The sequence below is a fragment of the Ctenopharyngodon idella genome, chromosome 3 (genome assembly GCF_019924925.1).
Source record: "Ctenopharyngodon idella isolate HZGC_01 chromosome 3, HZGC01, whole genome shotgun sequence".
Taxonomy (NCBI): Eukaryota; Metazoa; Chordata; class Actinopteri; order Cypriniformes; family Xenocyprididae; genus Ctenopharyngodon; species Ctenopharyngodon idella.
In genome coordinates, this window is record NC_067222.1 from 10,823,778 (window position 1) to 10,838,922 (window position 15,145).

At 38.0% G+C, this 15,145-nt stretch overlaps 2 protein-coding genes across 1 annotated transcript; both read right to left on the bottom strand.

Moving 5' to 3' along the window:
- The window catches only part of LOC127509878 (gastrula zinc finger protein XlCGF52.1-like), a 298,674-nt gene that overhangs the window by 257,352 nt on the left and 26,177 nt on the right, over positions 1–15,145 (bottom strand).
- LOC127510059 (H-2 class I histocompatibility antigen, Q10 alpha chain-like) lies at positions 10,310–13,409 on the bottom strand. Its single transcript, XM_051889575.1, has 5 exons — positions 13,232–13,409; positions 12,512–12,784; positions 12,118–12,405; positions 10,787–10,827; positions 10,310–10,660 (listed from the first exon to the last, which is right to left on the bottom strand). The coding sequence occupies exons 1-5, from the start codon at positions 13,311–13,313 to the stop codon at positions 10,409–10,411; spliced, it is 936 nt and encodes a 311-aa protein (XP_051745535.1). The 5' UTR covers positions 13,314–13,409; the 3' UTR covers positions 10,310–10,408.

The window sequence follows — 15,145 nt, forward strand, 5'->3', positions numbered from 1 at the left end:
TGCTTGCACGTCAAATTCTATTTAACACAGTTTGTGCTTATTATTAGACAGCAAGAGAGATTAAACAAAAGACTAATGAAATCTGTGAAAGGATTAGTTGCACAAACTGGTTTTGAGGTCGAGTTGGGAAATGTCACAGACAAGGTTGAGACTCTTACTATAGAGCCTCAACGCTGTAACTGCAACTGACATCCTGTGGGTTCCAAAGAAATGAGGCATAAAAAGGCAACAGGTGCCTCTAGCAGTTAAAATAAGTCCAAATGGCAAACTGCCATCAAAAGATGTATTTTATGCTTTGCATAGTGCCCTGTCCAAATACCCACACTTGCAGTCTTTGCACTTGACCACTTGTCTACTTACATGACGTATTTCCTGTATTTGGCTCAAGTGTTCAAGTAGGTGTGAAGACTGCAAGTGTGTGTAGAACTTTTGATTACCCGATGGGACACACTTAGAGTCTCGCAAAAGCATTTACAGCTTTTTTTAAATGATTATTTTCAATACTTTGCATTTTAAAATACACTTCTAAATGTCTGTTCAGTAGTCGCTATGTAACTAACAGAAGACACAATTTTAAAATTGTGATAAAAAGCAGTTGCAAATGATGTACAAAATGCTCTTAGCCTACTCATCTTTGCATCAATAAAAAGTTCAATACTTTTATATTTTACTACCAAATTATATGTACTATATAATTAATTTAAATTACATTCAAATGTTTCCTTGACATCTCGCGATTTCGGGGCATGTGAGTTCCCAAACATAATGCATGATGGGATACGCTTAGCCTTAAATACCGCTCATGAGGCGGTAGTGTCATAGTGTGGGTTTAGTGTGCATTAAGGGCACTGCACTTGGGCTTTTCTAAGACATGAGACAGTCTTAGCCACTTACTTCCTGGCGCTCTCAAGTGGCCAAGACCGCAAGTGTGGTTATTTGGACAGGGCATTACTATAGAACACCAGAAAGACATGACCTAAGATGAATATGTCTAAAGATCAACTGGAATCCGGGGATGTAAAGTTTGATTTCTATACTCAAACAAGGAAAGCCTATGCTAAGGGAAAAACTCTGCAACCTATGCAAACTATAAAGTGTAAAGCTTGTAACAGAACGAGGCTGCACCTTTTTTTTTTATTATTTCAAACTTTGTTATTAAAACGCAGGCATTGTATTTGGCGTTAAACTCTCTCAGAGTAAATTATTTCTTCATATCCTATTATCTCTGAACCTGAATATTAATTCCATACTAGGCTATATATATATATATATATATATATATAAAATGTAGCCTTGGTGAGCAGAAGATACTTCTTTTAAAAACACTTGAACAGCATATAAAACTGTTCCTCACTTGACTCGTCCTCTTTCATCCAGTGCTGTTTGGAAATCTTTTCTTTTAATCACTATTGTAATAATCGATCTGTCTGTCGTCTAGCAATGAATTCATAGATGATCCACAGTTTAGAGCCCGTGTAAATGTAATACAGCGATAATACAGCAATAAAATATGCATGAAATAACTGTTAACTTATAAATGTGGTATGCTTCTGAAGGAGAAAGCGGTAAATGATAATATATAAACCAGACCTGTAATTCTCTGATGGAAACTCTGCTCAAAATCCCAAAACCTCTAATAATGACTAATAGAAATCTTACAGTGTTGGTGTACCGGTCCCACGTGATGGGACACCAAACTTCTATGACTTACTGGACAGACGAAGAATTAATATCAACAAACTTCATCATCTTTGGCTCTGTGAGCCACCGGACATCATCATCTCAGTTTACCTTAGCGTGAACTGTTATTTTATGCAAGACATTTATGAAACTTAACATGCTCAGGGTAGAAAAGAGCTTTTAAAAACAAATGGCACATCGGTGTAATCCCACATTGTAAATGAAGTTAAAACACCGCAAAGAACAGTTTTTAACATAAACATCAACTAATATGTAGAAATATTGTTACCTTTGGCTCTGAGCCACCGGACAATCCTCATCTCAGTTTAGCGTCTCGTGAACTGACTTGAGAGGAAAGAGCGCGCCCAAAGTTAAGCGTCTCTTATAGGTCCAGTACACTTCATTACCAATCGTATATAAACTCCAAAACTATGCACTATGCATACTAGTGTAACTAAATCAAAAAGACAATACAATGAAATCAAACAATATATTCAAGATAATAGAACTATCATTTTTTAATACAGAAAAAATAGGATTTTGAGTGAAATAATAATGCTAATTTTACACTCGTTACATTGGCATATAGGTAGGGTTGCCAACCGTCATGTATAATACGGAATTGTCCCGTATAATACGGAATTGTCCCATATTTAAGACATCAATGTCCCATCAGTTTGTCCTGTATTCTCAGGCATATGCTCTAAATTGAGAATTAATCATTCCATTAAGACAAATTTGCGAACATAGCAGTTTGTGGAAGGCTTTAAAGCCTGGGATACACTGCACGATTTTTGGCTGTCCCAGATGAAAGACTGCCATCGTGAAACAATCGTGGCGACTTCTAGTGATGGGCGATTTCAAAACACTGCTTCATGAAGCTTTGAATCTTTACGAATCATTTGTTTCGAATCAGTGGTTCAGAGCGCCAAAATCACATGATTTCAGTAAGCGAGGCTTTGTTACATCATAAGTGTTTTGAAACTTCAATAGTTCACGTGACTTTGGCAGTTTGATATGTGCTCCGAACCACTGATTCGAAACAAAAGATTCATAAACGTTCAAAGCTTCATGAAACAGTGTTTTGAAATCGCCCATCACTAGATATTGTTGAATAAACTTGCTATTTTGTTGTTTTTGGTGCACAAAAAGTATCTCTTCCCTTTATAATATTAAGGTTGAACCACTGTAGTCACATGAACTGTTTTAAATATGTTTTTAGTAACTGGCCATTGAAAAAGGGAGTGTTACTGCTGTCTATGCAGGCCTCACTGAGCCATTGGATTTCATAAATATGTTAATTTGTGTTCCAAAGATGAATGAAGGTTTTACGGGTGTGGAACGACATGAGGGTGAGTAGTTAATGACAGAAATTTCATTTTTGGGTGAACTAACCCTTTCATTTTGCCACCACCATTGTGCATTATGACGACCCCTGGCCTACTGACGTGATGACATAGATGCAAAGTAATCGGTTTAACGCGTTTACATGGCAGAATTTTTATTTTGTTCGGTTTATCCCATCCCTCTCAAACCGATTACAATTTAGTTCGGTTTGTGCATTTTTATTTCGATTGGTGTGTTTATATGGAGCATTTTCATTCATATTGGACTTTTAAACTGATTACAATGCTCCATGTAAACGCACCTATTGTTCGCGTTTTGATTTCAGCAACATTCAGCCAAGCAAGAAAACATGCAATCTCCCTGAGGGAAGACATGATCAAAAAGGGAACTCGTCTTTCACTATGTTGTTAAATAGAAAAAAAAAAACGTGTTATGCTCATTTAAGTAGCCTAACTTGTAGGCTCTTCTTGGAGCTCATTATTGAAACACAAAATAATAAAGTCTTAAGCACCAAAAGCAGCCCTTACTAGGCTTGTTGTCTAAGTTCTCTATTTCTCTTTAATTAAAAAATATGCATTTTCATTTATTCATACATGGTTGCAACAGCATTTAGTTCAAAGTTTTAAGTGCCATTGTTCAAAAATGCTTTATTGGCTGAAATTTCAAAGATGTTCAGTTATGCTTTAAAATTTTATGCCATCTACGTAGGCCTATCTTCCTGACTTTTTTTCCCGAAGTTTATGGTTTTGAATAGAGGTTGATGTCCTTTGGTGTAGCTATATATATATATATATATATATATATACATATATACAAACCCGATTCCAAAAAAGTTGGGACACTGTACAAATTGTGAATAAAAAAGGAATGCAATAATTTACAAATCTCATAAACTTATATTTTATTCACAATAGAATGTAGATAACATATCAAATGTTGAAAGTGAGACATTTTGAAATGTCATGCCAAATATTGGCTCATTTTGGATTTCATGAGAGCTACACATTCCAAAAACGTTGGGACAGGTAGCAATAAGAGGCCGGAAAAGTTAAATGTACATATAAGGAACAGCTGGAGGACCAATTTGCAACTTATTAGGTCAGTTGGCAACAAGATTAGGTATAAAAAGAGCCTCTCAGTGTGGCAGTGTCTCTCAGAAGTCAAGTCGCTGGGCCAAGGCTCATTTAAAATGGACTGTGGCAAAGTGGAAAACTGTTTTGTGGTCAGACGAATCATAATTTGAAGTTCTTTTTGGAAACCTGGGACGCCATGTCATCCGGACTGAAGAGGACAAGGACAACCCAAGTTGTTATCAGCACTCAGTTCAGAAGCCTGCATCTCTGATGGTTTGGGGTTGCATGAGTGCGTGTGGCATGGGCAGCTTACACATCTGGAAAGGCACCATCAATGCTGAAAGGTATATCCAAGTTCTAGAACAACATATGCTCCCATCCAGACGTTGTCTCTTTCAGGGAAGACCTTGCATTTTCTAACATGACAATGCCAGACCACATACTGCATCAATTACAACATCATGGCTGCATAGAAGAAGGATCCGGGTACTGAAATGGCCAGACTGCAGTCCAGATCTTTCACCCATAGAAAACATTTTGCGCATCATAAAGAGGAAGATGCGACAAAGAAGACCTAAGACTCTAGTTGAGCAACTAGAAGCCTGTATTAGACAAGAATGGGACAACATTCCTATTCCTAAACTTGAGCAACTTGTCTCCTCAGTCCCCAGACGTTTGCAGACTGATAAAAAGAAGAGGGGATGCCACACAGTGGTAAACATGGCCTTGTCCCAACTTTTTTGAGATGAAATTTAAAATCAACTTATTTTTCCCTTAAAATGATACATTTTCTCAGTTTAAACATTTGATATGTCATCTATGTTGTATTTTGAATAAAATATTGAAATTTGAAACTTCCACATCATAGCATTCCTTTTTTATTCACAATTTGTACAGTGTCCCAACTTTTTTGGAATCGGGTTTGTATATAGAAAATGGGTAAAATTCAACAATTTGAACATGGAGCCACACTATGGGATTGAACCTTATAGGGCCTTTAAAATGAAGATTACAAAATAATATTTTATTAAGAATGAGAATATAGACGGATATTGAGATATCTTTAATACTTTTAGAATTACAGGCACACAAACTCTGGAAAAATCCTATTTAGTGTGAGACTAATTTCTCATCCCAAGCTTCCATTGCTAATTCCAAAATGTAATTTCAGAACTAGTAATGGAGGCTTGAGCCTTGATAGCAGAATAATACCGTTGATACAGTTAACACAGTTAAGAGAGAGAGAGAATAAGCAGGATACAGTATGTGAATTAGCCTACCTGAGTATATGCGTCTCTCACGGCAGCAGTGTCTCTACTAATAGCAAAACTATAAGTTTATCTCAAGAAGCACACAGTTATTACCTCACTGGTGAGTCATGTATCTGAAGCTGCTAAACTATTTTACTGATTAATTCATCAGAGCAGTGCTGTGCGAGTGTGTGTCCGTGCTATACAGTATGTGTGTACATTTGAAAAAGAGAGAGCGAGAGAGTATGCACTTTCATGACACAATAAAACGTATTTTGTGGCAAAAAACATGGAAATAATTTCTCATTTTCATCCTATTCTTTACTATATTTATTTGATTGTCATTGTGGGTTTTGTTTCTTTTGCGGTTGTAGGCTGTAAGGACCTATTGAGATAGCTGAAATCATTTGGTGAAGTGTTATGGAACTGTAACGCAGTCAAGACCTGCTAGAACTACTTCAGCTGTGAAGCCGTTTCCCTGAAAATAACTGCACATCTTAGAACGTTGGTCAACCAATCAGATTCGAGCATTCAACAGCCCTGTAGTATATATATATATATACATATATATATACTCACTTCATAGCTTCTGTACACGTCTATATAAAGCCATGTACACTCATGTTGAGAAATTGCTAGCAGGAAGTAGTTTTATTTTGTTGTTGCCATGGAGATAAAACCACAGCTAAACCACACTAAACTAACCAATCTGAAACGTATACAGAGGGTCATTTTTTCCTGTCATTCACATACACATTTATGCATGATGACTTTTTTTTTTTTTTGGAACAAAAACATCTCGGTCTAATTAATATACAATTCCAAACACTTTGTGACATGACAGGAAACATGCCATCTCTCCGCCACTTGCTCTTTTTCAGCTGTCCTTAGGTTGCCAGGAATTAGTTCCAAGGATGAATACAAGTTAGTAAAAGGATCCATTTTTTTTCTTTGCCTCCAGATAAATTTGGAAGCTAAAGTACCCTAAAAATGTAACCCAAAAAAAGTGCAACCTGTGGCTCTGTCATCTCTCCCGTGACTGCATTTTCAAAGTAGCCCAAATTTGGGGTAAAACCACAACTTTGGCAACACTGCACATTTGTAAGGTGTGAAATGTATGTAAACACACACAACAATGCTTTTTTTTTTAATCTGACTGAGAAAATATTTGTATCCAAGCATTTACATGCCTATTTGTAACATAAAAACAATGTTCATATGTCAGAAATGTACAGTTCAAGATAATACAAATCATGCAATTAGCTAACATCATGTAGGCCTGTTAATTTAAGGCAGAAACAATGTGCTCATTAAAGCAATTATTATAACTGATTATAATGATTGCAATAAATGCAGTGGACACAGTCACCTCTGATATTAGATCACTCTAAAATGTAATGTAGAAGCAAGCATTCCCTTTCTGTAGATCACGTTGGAGCCTGTGTCGAACCAACATTAGGGGTTGCACTTGGGAGCCCCAAACACCTCTGATGTATTCAGAAATGGCCAATGAGAATTGGCAAGGGAGATTTGCATGCCCAGCCATTTCCCCAACATCCGGTATAAGAGGGCCAACATGCTTTACTCATTCAGCTTTGTTCTTTGGAGCTGAAAAGATGTGACCATCCATTCACCTCTGCATTCATGGATGGTTCATGTTCTCACTGTGAAAACATGACCATGCCAACCTTGCAGTATAGCAAATCTCGTTCTGGTTAGAGAAGGAGTCACCTCAGTCAATCCCTATCCTGATCCTTCTGCTTTAAGGCCATGAGGCCACGATGGCAAGTGTTCAGGCCGATATGAGGGCAACAATGAGAGCATCCACACCAGGTCAATCCCCGTGGGCCTCCCATTCCTCGTCATGTATGTTGCGCCTGGTGGAGCTCATGAATAGGTTAAAAAGGCTCACCTCATGGCAAAGCTTCGGATGAGAACGAATTATCAACTGCAACATCAGAGAGTGGGCCTATGCCTTCTGACGCAGAGGACGCAGCTGGAATTTCCACCCTCTGGGTTTGGTAGCTCAGAGTTTGATGCAAAGTTGGCAGCCATGTTTGCCCGGGCCACCAATAAGCATTCTTCTGCCCTGTCCCAAGTATTCATGGCTAGATGTTGGGTATCTGGGCCAAGAGTGTGCGTGCCCTGCCTCAGTGCTGTTCTTCTCCAGAAATGTCACAAAGAGCTCACGAAGTATGGAAGGCAAACACTGCCAAAACCTCCTTCAAGAGTTCTTCTGCCCTCGACGGTGGGGCAGCCAGGGGTTATATGGGGGTTCCACAGGTGGAGTATGCGATCACAGTGCATTCTTCCCCGCAGAACACCGGCGTCTGGTGGAATTGTCCAGTCTCCCATCCAGGACATGTATTTTCATTTTGTCTCTGACAACGAAGGCTTGCAGTGCCACTGTGCAGGCTGTTCCGCCCTGCAAACCATGGCCATCCTGCAAGTGTATCAGGCCAAGGCATGAAATAAATTGCACAAGGGTAGTTATGAGCCAAGATGGATGCAGGAACTGCGCTTAGCAACCAACTTCAGCCTATGGGCAATGAAGGTCACACTGCAGGCTCTCAGCCAGGTGATGTCCACCATGTTGGTCCAGGAGCACCATCTTTGGCTTAACCTCGCCAACAATTTGGCCACCTCGGCAACACTATCAAGAACATGCCCAAAAAGCGGTACCAGTACACCCTAGCCAAAACGATTGGGACATGTGCTTCCTGACATGGCGGCCAGTGCTTCACCACCCTATCACAGGTATGTCAAAACAATTGTTTCTCGGGTGTAAACTCTAAATACGGGCTAGTGCACATCATGCTGGCTCATCAGGACAGTCAGATCCGGCTATGCTATTTGGTTCTCCAGGTGCTTGCCAGGTGTCCTCTTTTGCCCTACTGGAATAAAAATCAGGCAAAGTTGCCCTGTGTACGGAAAATGCATTCCTATTAGCAAAGGACATAATTAAATGTCCCTCCCACAAACCTGAATGAGTGAAGCACACCAGCCCTCTTATATGATGTTTGGGGAGTGGTCGATCATGCAAATATCACTCACCAATTCTCATTGGCCTTTTCTGAATAAATCAGAGGTGTTTGGGGCTCCCAAAAGTGACCCCAATTGTTGGTCAGGGAAACCCTGGTGTTGTTCATCAGGGATGGAGGGTTACAATGGTAACCAAGATGTTTTGTGAAAAGCACTATACAAATAAATAAGATTTGAATTTACATTTTTTTACCTGTTAATTGGATTATTTCTGGTCTACACCATCCCTTGCATTCAGACTGAAATATCATTCAAATCAAGCTTAATTAGATTCATTTTATTACAAACCCAATTCTAAAAGTTGGGACACTGTACAAATTGTGAATAAAAAAGGAATGCAATAATTTACAAATCTCATAAACTTATATTTTGTTCACAATAGAATATAGATAACATATCAAATGTTGAAAGTGAGACAATTTGGAATGTCATGCCAAATATTGGCTCATTTTGGATTTCATGAGAGCTACACATTCCAAAAAAGTTGGGACAGGTAGCAATAAGAGGCCAGAAAAGTTAAATGTACATATAAGGAACAGCTGGAGGACCAATTTGCAACTTATTAGGTCAATTGGCAACATGATTGGGTAAAAAAATAGCCTCTCAGAGTGGCAGTGTCTCTCAGAAGTCAAGATGGGCAGAGGATCACCAATTCCCCCAATGCTGCAGCAAAAAATAGTGGAGCAATATCAGAAAGTTTCTCAGAGAAAAATTGCAAAGAGTTTGAAGTTATCATCATCTACAGTGCATAATATCATCCAAAGATTCAGAGAATCTGGAACAATCTCTGTGCGTAAGGGTCAAGGCCGGAAAACCATACTGGATGCCCATGATCTTCGGGCCCTTAGACGGCACTGCATCACATACAGGAATGCTACTGTAATGGAAATCACAACATGGGCTCAGGAATACTTCCAGAAAACATTGTCGGTGAACACAATCCACCGTGCCATTCGCCGTTGCCGGCTAAAACTCTATAGGTCAAAAAAGAAGCCATATCTAAACATGATCCAGAAGCGCAGGCATTTTCTCTGGGCCAAGGCTCATTTAAAATGGACTGTGGCAAAGTGGAAAACTGTTCTGTGGTCAGACGAATCAAAATTTGAAGTTCTTTTTGGAAAACTGGGACGCCATGTCATCCGGACTAAAGAGGACAAGGACAACCCAAGTTGTTATCAGCGTTCAGTTCAGAAGCCTGCATCTCTGATGGTATGGGGTTGCATGAGTGCGTGTGGCATGGGCAGCTTACACATCTGGAAAGGCACCATCAATGCTGAAAGGTATATCCAAGTTCTAGAACAACATATGCTCCCATCCAGACGTCGTCTCTTTCAGGGAAGACCTTGCATTTTCCAACATGACAATGCCAGACCACATACTGCATCAATTACAACATCATGGCTACGTAGAAGAAGGATCCGGGTACTGAAATGGCCAGCCTGCAGTCCAGATCTTTCACCCATAGAAAACCTTTGGCGCATCATAAAGAGGAAGATGCGACAAAGAAGAACTAAGACAGTTGAGCAACTAGAAGCCTGTATTAGACAAAAATGGGACAACATTCCTATTCCTAAACTTGAGCAACTTGTCTCCTCAGTCCCCAAATGTTTGCAGACTGTTATAAAAAGAAAAAGGGATGCCACACAGTGGTAAACATGGCCTTGTCCCAACTTTTTTGAGATGTGTTGATGCCATGAAATTTAAAATCAACTTATTTTCCCTTAAAATGATACATTTTCTCAGTTTAAACATTTGATATGTCATCTATGTTGTATTCTGAATAAAATATTGAAATTTGAAACTTCCACATCATTGCATTCCTTTTTTATTCACAATTTGTACAGTGTCCCAACGTTTTTGGAATCAGGTTTGTAGTTTACATGAAGGCTTTTCAGTCAGATTCAGCATCAATAAGATATAAATGGATTATTGGGGTACACGTAAACTAAAAAAACACACTAAAGCTAAAAGTTGCAAACAACAAAACAGCATTTAAAGCAGAGCTTAAAAAGCATGTTAAATCAATTTCCACTTGTTGATAATTGGTTCTTTGAGGGAACTATGGAAAACAAAACAATCATAATCTGCTCTTTCCTCCTTCTTGATCTCCACACTCTTCCTCATCTGGAAGGATCCATCATGGTTTGGTCTGATTCCTGTGGATTCAATCTCATCTTCAGGCAGAGATTCGCGATATTTCCTAATGGTCATCATCATGTCTTTGGGGTAGAAACCAGTGGCCATACAGGTGAGTTTCAGCTTGGATTTGTCCTTGCTTGACTTACTTGCAAACAGTGGCTTCACTAACTTTTCTAGGACCCCTGTACAGTACATGTACAGGCTTCCCTCGGTAGAAATTGCAGGAGCTCTCGAAGGGGAATGCTGTGCCACAATACCGCTAGTGATGCTTGCAAACACATGAACCTGTGGAGGAGCTGAGAATACAGGGGCAGATTCACTAAACATTCTTAAGAATAAAATTCTTTCTAACTGTTCTTAAGTAAGAAAATAGCAATCTAAAGAAAAACAATTAAGAACATTCTTTAAAAATATTTTATATTCCTATAAGACAATTTCTTTAAAAAGAATCTTTCTAAAAATCTTTATAAACTTAAAAGTTAATAACCTCTAATATGTCTTAAATCACTGAAAGTTAAAACATTTTATGAATGTATTGGGTTGTTTCAAAAATAATTTTTGTAATTAAAGTCGGCATGAAATCAAAATTGACCCTATTTACTTTGTTAGTGCATATTACTAGTCTTATGGTGAACAATTAATCCGTTTGTCGCGGTAATCTTTAATCAAAATCTGAAAAGTTACTTCCGATCTGGAATAGCGTTCCTTCTCTGATGACGTCAGTTTGAGGCTTGGGTTGAAAACGTGTAAACCACTCCCCTCCAACCTTTAGTCTACTATGAGCGAGAGATGGAGAGGAGGAGCGCTAAAGTAAAACTTTGCCCTCTATTCAATATTCCGTTTCACTTGGATATACGTCACAACACTGGAGAAAAGATGCTTGCAACTTCCGGTTCATGGGAACTTTAATCACTAATACAGAACGCTGTAATACATTACTATTATTAAGGATGTGCACGAGTTCTGTTAAGTAACACCAATCAATGATCAATAATGTAAACAATGATCGGTCATGATCAGGGATAGGCAACTTCAGTCCTAGAGAGTTGCTGTCCAGCAGAATTTAGCTCCAACCCTAAAAAAAAAAAACCTCACTTGCCTATAGCCTTAGTAATCCTGAAGACATTGATTAGATTGTTCAGGTGTGTCTGATTAGGGTTGGAGCTGAACTCTGCTGGACATTGGCTCTCTAGGACCGACATTGCCTATCATGATTATGTGTGAAGTGACTTTTTGCTGAATTTCGAAATTCAGTAAAAATTCTACAAAAAATATTCAAATATGTAAATCATTTTTATTTAGAATATAATTACGACATGATTTTTGGCAACATTCAGCACATACGAGGGCACCCATACACAAGTTGCATTCACTTTAGCAGCGTGCACACATACACAGATCGAGGACGCATTCACATTAAGTGCAATTAGAGAAACGCAAATGAATATAACAGACACTCCATCTAGAGACGGGAACTTTAAAAGTAATAATTTCAAATGGTTAAAAATGTGACATGAATTAGTTCAGCAGTGAGTTCCAATGGTACAGCTGCTGATGATCAAACAAATACAAACACATTTACTCACAGCTGTTTCTGAGCTCCTCGTCTCTATATTCTCTGAATTTGTTGAGCCAGTCCACACACTCTTTCTCCAGGTATCCTTTGGTGTATTGGTTTAGGATTGGCACATTGTCCCATTTTCTCTTGGTTGGTAGAGCTGCATCAACTGAGGCGACCCATTGAGACTCTTTATCATCAAAAGACAAGAAGTTTTCTCCATCATAGCTGTACTCATCAATGCCTTTGAGAAACTTCACTTCATCTCCCTGCTGCTCAACTTCACAACCGTGTCTCCACTGAAGAACATGGAGATCTGAAATGGAGAACAGTGGTTGTGTTTGTGAGATGATGATAATAATAATAATAATAAACATAGTAGGATAATCATATGCAGGTTAAACTGTATGAATGTTTCTCACCTGATTCATTGTCTCTCATGCGGTTCATCAGAATCTGGACGTTCACATTAAACCACTGTTCTTTACTCTTTCTGGACTGAGTGCCTTTTTCCCAGTAATCCTCCTGCATTTTTTCTTTCATCCAGGGCTGTGTGGGAATCTTTCTCTTTTCTTTACTATTGTAATAATCGATCTGTGTGCCGTCCAGCAGACCCATAGCAGTGAATTCATAGATGCCCGGCAGATTCACAGGTTTAGACAAGGCTGTGTAAATGTAATACAGCGAGTGTTTCTCTGCAATGAAGAGGAATAAAATATGCATCAAATAAGTGTTCACTGAAGTGTAAATGTAATGAAAGTAGTTTATGTCTGAAGGAGAAAGCACATAAAACATCAAAACATTTAGGACAGTCTGAAACATTTCAGGATTTACTAAAGACACGCAGTGAAAAATTATCCTGTTAATCTGTAATAACTTCTAATATCAGTCATATATGATCAATAACAATGGTGTTGACAAATAGGCTGTTGTCATGTTGATCAAAATTTAAGTCAAGATATCAGTGAACAGATTTGTCAAAAAAATGTCAAAAACTTGTATATGTTTAATTATATGAGTATATAAATATTATTTTATATTTCACAATGCTAGCATGAATTTGTAATCAGATTTAATTTCTGTCACTACAAAGATGTTTTAAATCAAGTTCTCTGATAAGCTAGAAACTGAACATCATTTACCTGCTTGAACTGAAGGCAAAGTCCCGTCAAGAAGAAAAACACAAAGCAGAGTAAAGATCTTTGTTGCTACACTCGTGCACATGATTGAAACACCTTTAAGTAGGCTATGTGTGAATTTTTACAGATTTTTATATGACTGAATGCAAAAAACTGTCAACAACAGAAAACTAGTTACAGAAAATAGCAAATGTTGTTCAACTAAGTCGAAATGCAGACTCGTCTTCCTCTTTTCTATATTAATTCTTGGTTACACTTGTGTGTTTGTGGGTTTGCTATAGGTTTGTGCTGAGTTCCACCACGTCACAGAAAGTAGCACACACCATTTCAGAGATACTGCGTGATATTCTGAATGTTTCTGATTTTCAGATGAGTTTAAAATGATCAAAACCAACTACCTCCATCACTATCTTTACTGTAAAACAAAGTTTGCTTGTGTAGTGTTTTGAGTTTTGTGACCATTCCAGCAAACTTTAAGTCATTCCCTCAGAATTATATTTCTATTTTATTTTCATGTCTCTATGCACATATTGCTGTTTATATCCTTATAAGAGTATGGGGAAACTGTTCATTTTTGTTTTAAAATAATATATTGAGTTTTATGTTTGAGTGACGTCATTTCCACTTGGAATCGTCTGCCCCTCTTGTTAGAAGAAGAACTGGGCTGCGTCAAAGAAGAATATACACTAACAAGAAGCAACACTCAATAGAACGTTCCATTGCAACACCGGCGCCCAGCAGCGGCCCTGCGTTTCCGCCATTTTGGGGTGAAAGAGAGTCGGCAGTCCACTAGTTTCTATGGCAATATCAGCTGCTTTGTTAAAAAAAAAAAAACTTACATTAAAGCTGAAATCCAACCTGAATGATGACAACACAGAATAAAATACTATCACTAGTGATCATCAAATCCTTTTAACAGTTTATTTTACACACTTTGTGTTTAAGTCTACCACTTTTTTCACAAAACCTTTGCTCTCTAGAAACCAAGTCAGGGGTGCGTTTCGCAAAAGCATTGTTAGCCAACTAATATCGCAAGTTCCGTCGTTACTTACATAGTTCAATGATTTGGTGTTTCCCCGAAACCAGAGTTCAAACGAACATTCGCAAACTGCATCGCAAACTTGTGTGGTTATAATGACAGCTCTCGAGCTTTAATTTATAGCAAAAAATCTAGCATTAATTCGATCTCAAACGGATTCATTTAAAGAAGTTATTACTCACCACCTGCGTGACGTCATTCACCAACATGGTTGAACGACAAGTTTGCGACAATACGGTTTCGGGAAACAGTCGTGACTAGCTAGTTGATTTGTTGAACGATGCATCGTACTATGGTAGTTCAGCAGCAAGTTACATCGTTGTTTGGGAAACGCACCCCAGTTTGGGTTAAAATTCTTTAAAAGGCTTATAAACACTGAATTATTACCAACATATGAAATTAAATTAAGGACATGCATCAGAAAAATTGGGAATGTTGAACAATAAATATATGAATATAACAGCTTGATTTTGCAGTGTTGTCTAATGTCCGTTAAAGCAAAAGTGTCCAAAAGTGGGAATTATGCGATAACGGACACAGCAATGCATCATGTATTATAAGATTATGTTTGTAGCGTGATCTATTAAAACGTACAATATATATATTTTAATTCAGACCTAGATACTATTATTACTATTACTCCACTAGGTCTGAAATATATTGTTCGCTGCAAACATGATGATCTTAAATTTATTAATTATTAATTTACTATTAATAAATGTGTACAGTTGCATTAAATGGAAATACTCAATAAAGTAGGCTAACTACGTTACCTCAGATGGATGAATGGTTGGATTCCACAACTGGTAAAATAAAACATATATAAGACAATACAACATTTACTGTAGGAGCCATACAATTTACTGGTGAATTAATTT

Bases quoted from the DNA above. Each gene is read 5' to 3' on its own strand.
- LOC127510059 (XM_051889575.1), bottom strand. From the start codon at position 13,313: ATGTGCACGAGTGTAGCAACAAAGATCTTTACTCTGCTTTGTGTTTTT. The intron at 12,406-12,511 runs GTGAGAAACATT...TCTCCATTTCAG, and splicing joins CATGAGAGACAATGAATCAG to ATCTCCATGTTCTTCAGTGG. The intron at 10,828-12,117 runs GTGAGTAAATGT...CTGTATTCTCAG, and splicing joins CGAGGAGCTCAGAAACAGCT to CTCCTCCACAGGTTCATGTG.